Source organism: Nicotiana tomentosiformis, chromosome 2 (genome assembly GCF_000390325.3).
Source record: "Nicotiana tomentosiformis chromosome 2, ASM39032v3, whole genome shotgun sequence".
Classification (NCBI taxonomy): domain Eukaryota; kingdom Viridiplantae; phylum Streptophyta; class Magnoliopsida; order Solanales; family Solanaceae; genus Nicotiana; species Nicotiana tomentosiformis.
In genome coordinates this window covers 20,360,724-20,365,434 of record NC_090813.1, presented here as the reverse complement: position 1 = coordinate 20,365,434, position 4,711 = coordinate 20,360,724, and the positions used below count along the sequence as shown (strand labels likewise).

Genomic DNA, 4,711 nt, shown 5'->3' with positions numbered 1-4,711 from the left:
CATAAAAACCCGAAAAATCGAACCAAAGCAAAAACCAAACTCAACGACCAAAAAATCGATACTTTTTAGGTTTGGTTTGGTTTTGAATTTGAATTTTAAAAACCGATCAAATTTGATTTTGTTTTGGTTTTAATAAAAAAATAATCGAAAAAAATCCGAACCAAACCGGTTATTTAAATTTATTCATACACCTATATATATGTATATTTTTAGATAAAGTTTCTAAAATTTTATAGTATATATTAGCCGTTTGTATTTTTAGTCTAGTTCTTTACTGTTATAATAATCTAATTCTTTTTCTTTACATTCTAGTTTGATTGGTAGTTTTCTTTTGCTAAGTACAAGAATTTATTTCATGGTAAAGATAATTGATTTTTAATTGAGTACTTAAATTACTCATCACTATTTAATTCAGTTATCATCAATATATCTTGGTAAATGATAGATTTCTCAAAGAGCAATTGGTTTGATGGTGTTACGTTGAAAATGTAGTCAGCGGAAGATGTGTTTGGTAGTGTATATTTCATATTTAAGAAAAATTCGATAAATAACCGAAAAACAAAAAAACCGACAAAAACCGAATCCATAAAAACTGACTTAATTGGGTTGGGTTGGTTTCAATATTTGAAGAACCGACTTACTTGATTTGATTTCTTTTTAGGAAAAACCCGATCCAAACCGAACCATAAACACCTTTACTTACTTTACATGATTATATGACACTTGGATAAAGTTGGTTTCATGGGTAACTAGAGTTTGAAAGGTAGCAATGACTTGACACACCCTTACCCCCTTAAGAAATAGTAATAAACAACGTCGTAATTTTACTATATCCTATTTATTATATATTGAAAAATAGATTAAAAATAAGTAAACTTTACTAAGAATGGTAAATTAGGTATAAAATAGTAAATTATTTATTATTTTTCAAATTAAACAAGTAAAAGAAGACATCTATTTTTAGTATAGTGGACAAGTAAACTTGGACACAGAAAGTATATTTATTTTTTCATACACACATTTAGCATTTAACTTAAGTAATGTAATATTCCCTTAGTCCAAGTTTACTTATTCACTATTGACTTGACACACCTCTTAAGAAACAATATAACATAATAATTTTATTATGTCACCCATAATTATTATCATTGAAAAACTAACTTTGACTATTATAAATCTAAAATATGAAAAATAATAAGGGTAAAATATATAGGTATAAGATGGTAAATTATTCATTGGTTTTTCAAACTAGACAAGTAAAATTGAACATTTATATTTATTAGTATAGTGGACAAGTAAACTTGGATGGAAAGAATAGATATTCTTACTTTTATTTTTAACTATTAAGGTTAAATTATTTAATTTGAAATAAATACTGAGGGCGGATAAATATTTACCGTTCTCTTTGTGTCCAATATGCATGTTTTAGTTTTCTGATCATTAAATGAGAGTAAAGACAGAATAAACAATGCTGAAAAAGATTGTTATGTTCCTTTGTCAGACCGATCGAATTTAGACTGTTATGAACGAGATTGACCAGAAGACTAAGGTGAAGGGCCAGTTTGGAATATTAGAAAACTTTGTGTGGGACCCGGGCAAGAAGACTAAGGCGAATGGCTTATTAAAAAGAGAATCGATGATGCTGTAAAAAGGGTATGGATATTGTTGAGTAAAATGTCTGCTTCTCCTCGTCTCCCTTCTCTAATGTCTGTATTCTCTCATCCCATTCTTAGTCTGAGCTTCTCATCCCTTCTTCTCTATCCTTTATACTTCAATTCCGTCATTTTCGTTTCATTATTAGTACTAGCAGTAGTTGTTATATTTTGAGCTGAGTTGTAATCTCATTTCTCTGTTGAAGTAATAGAAAAGGGTGTTTGTGAGTTTAACTGTTACATTTAGCTACTGGTTGATTTGGGATCATTACATTGGTGCTTTCATTGATTCCTACTCCATAGATTGCCGTAGTCTTGCCTTGCTACTGCAAATGCATGCCAATTACTCGAGTATGTATAAGCAAATCCAATAAATCCAGTGTTGTCTTTCCCGTATGTCTAAGGGTTCGCCACTAACAGTTATGCAGGATTCGGCTGTAGAATATGCATCGGTCAGTGCTCCTACAGTCTTTATCAGAGAGATGGATTCTGTTTTGGTTTATGGAAACTCAAACCCTATGGATAATTCCGAAGTACTTACTGAGCTTGTAAATCCAATTGGTAATTCTTCGAACTCTATTCAATTTCCTACTGTAGTGGCTTCATTAGGTTGCCTTGGGACTTTGAGTACCCAACTGGAAACTAAGTATGATGACGAGGAAAATTCAAAAGTCTTTGCATGCAAGGTGTTCACTGAAATACCTGTTAGGGAAATTGACATGGAAGTTGAAGATTCAGTGGAGTATGATTTCATAAAACCTGAAATCCAGGTGTTTGACGAAATATTTCACACAATTTCTGTTGTTAAATGTGATTCCAGAGACCTTGACAAGCCTGATGGAATCCTGTTGGCACTGCCTTGTATGTTTTCAGCTTGTAGTCATGTCCAACTTATTGGCAGAGGTACATTTTCTTACTTAAATGAACTCGATCATACTAAACTTATATTATCCTTGCATTGATTTCCACTTGATCAATTCGAATTAGCTTTTCCGTTTGATCCTGGTTCTAGATTATTTACCTCATTTCTTGACGTTGCAAGATTTTATTCCACCATGGTTGTGAATGATTTCAAGGAGATCATTAGAATATTAGAGTGTGATGTTGGTTCCACCTCCAATGATCGATGTATTTTGACTCCTTTTCCATTTGATCCCGGAGCGAATTTGTTCATTGTAACCCCTGGTGGATTCCTTCACGTTCCTCAATTACAACCTGAGACATCTACACATACTCACGTACTTGTGAAGCTTTACATATTTCAGCTTTTCAGGGCATTGTCCTACATTCTGAAGTAGGGATGTGATGTATGTTTATTTTTTTCACAAATTATAGATGCAAGCCGCGATATACAAATTGTTCTAGAGGGGTTGAACAAGGTGGTTGAATTCGTAATCTCCAATCATGGCATGCGTTTGTTTATTAATGCATGTGTCGTTGCATTTGTGGCTAGTGCTAATGATGTTCTTGATATTGCTCTAACAAGCAAATCGTTGTCCAGATTTATGCTTATACTAGTTCACAGGAGAATAGACCTTGAAGTAGCTGAAAATGGGATTACAAGAATAACTGATGTTTACAATGCAAGTCCAGCTAGTATCGACTGCAAAAGTAAACGAGTTTCTGTACTTGGGGACATGCTTAAACTTGGTCCATCAAAATTCAAGTTCCATGGGTTGATGATACAAAATTCTTGGGATCACCATTTTAATGTCGTTGCACATATCGGACCATGGTTTCTAACTGCAGCTGAGATTGTAGACTGTTTTGAGGAGATAAAGCTGGTATGCAACTATTTAGTTAGAGGTCATATTATCCTTGTCAATGACAGTAGTGAACGACAATTGGGAGTGAATTTGGATATTAAACTTATTTTCCCTATAACACTATGTTGTTCAATGGTTAGAGAAGATGCATCAACTGAATCATCTTTAATGAGTTTGAATTTCTGGAAAATGAGATTCATACATGCACATATTCTTGGGAGTCGTTATATATTAGATATCCGCCATGCTGCTCCGCTGCCGAATGGTTTCTTGATCTCCAATCTGTCGTTGGTGATGATGGAAGGTGCTATTGTCATTTGTGGATAACGAGCCTTATTAACTAACCCCAAGATCATTCTGCTTATTGAGTCCACCGCTGCTCTTGCTACTGGTTTGCAGAGAATTGTCCAGTAAGCTCAAGTCAAGTATGACCCTCTCCATGGCAAGCTGCTAGCTTGCTGCCTCATGCTCTGTGTTGACGTTGTGCCAAAGGTTGTCAATACTGCATTGACCACCATCACATGTCACTTTGACACAACGATGATAGCTCATATCTTCCCTTATCACAGGGACTACCTTTTTATAGACACATTTGGCGGAACAAGTGTTATTAACATTGTTTTTATCCCGAACCTTGAGGACAAGGTTCTTATTGAGGACGGGGTATTATTATGAACGAGATTGGCCAGAAGACTAAGGTGAAGGGCCAGTTTGGAATATTAGAAAACTTTGTGTGGGACCCGGGCAAGAAGACTAAGGCAAATGGCTTATTAAAAAGAGAATTGATGTTGTAAAAAGGGTATGCGTATTGTTGAGTAAAATGTCTGCTTCTCCTCATCTCCCTTATCTAGTGTCTGTATCCTCCCATCCCCATTCTTAGTCTGAGCTTCTCATCCCTTCTTCTCTATCCTTTGTACTTCAATTCCGTCATTTTCGTTTCATTATTAGTACTAGCAGTAGTTGTTATATTTTGAACTGAGTTGTAATCTCATTTCTCTGTTGAAGTAATAGAAAAAGGTGTTTGTGAGTTTAACTGTTACATTTTGCTACTGGTTGATTTGGGATTATTACATAGACAGTGATGGTTGAGAAAATTTACTTTGAGTGAGACTCAACGAACAAAATTTGTACGAGGCACCTCTAATTATTGGACATGTGGAAAATTAGGTCCCACATTATTGGTTCCCTCTTTTATACCTCGAGTAGTTACGTGTTTCCCATTTCACGAGAAAATGATCAAAATAATTATTAATGTATTGGATTTGAATTGTCTTCGTCCTTGATATATACCTC

At 34.4% G+C, this 4,711-nt stretch overlaps 1 protein-coding gene across 1 annotated transcript; it reads left to right on the top strand.

Annotated features, from left to right (window-relative positions):
* The first annotated feature begins 1,526 nt into the window (after positions 1–1,526).
* LOC104107749 (uncharacterized) lies at positions 1,527–4,457 on the top strand. The gene is made up of 2 exons (XM_009616629.3): positions 1,527–2,555; positions 3,154–4,457. Exons 1-2 carry the CDS (start codon positions 2,048–2,050, stop codon positions 3,168–3,170), a joined length of 525 nt encoding a protein of 174 aa, XP_009614924.1. The 5' UTR covers positions 1,527–2,047; the 3' UTR covers positions 3,171–4,457.
* The last annotated feature ends 254 nt before the right edge of the window (positions 4,458–4,711 follow it).

What these genes read in the sequence shown, in the direction of transcription:
- LOC104107749 (XM_009616629.3), top strand. Translation starts at nt 2,048, where the DNA reads ATGTCTAAGGGTTCGCCACTAACAGTTATGCAGGATTCGGCTGTAGAA.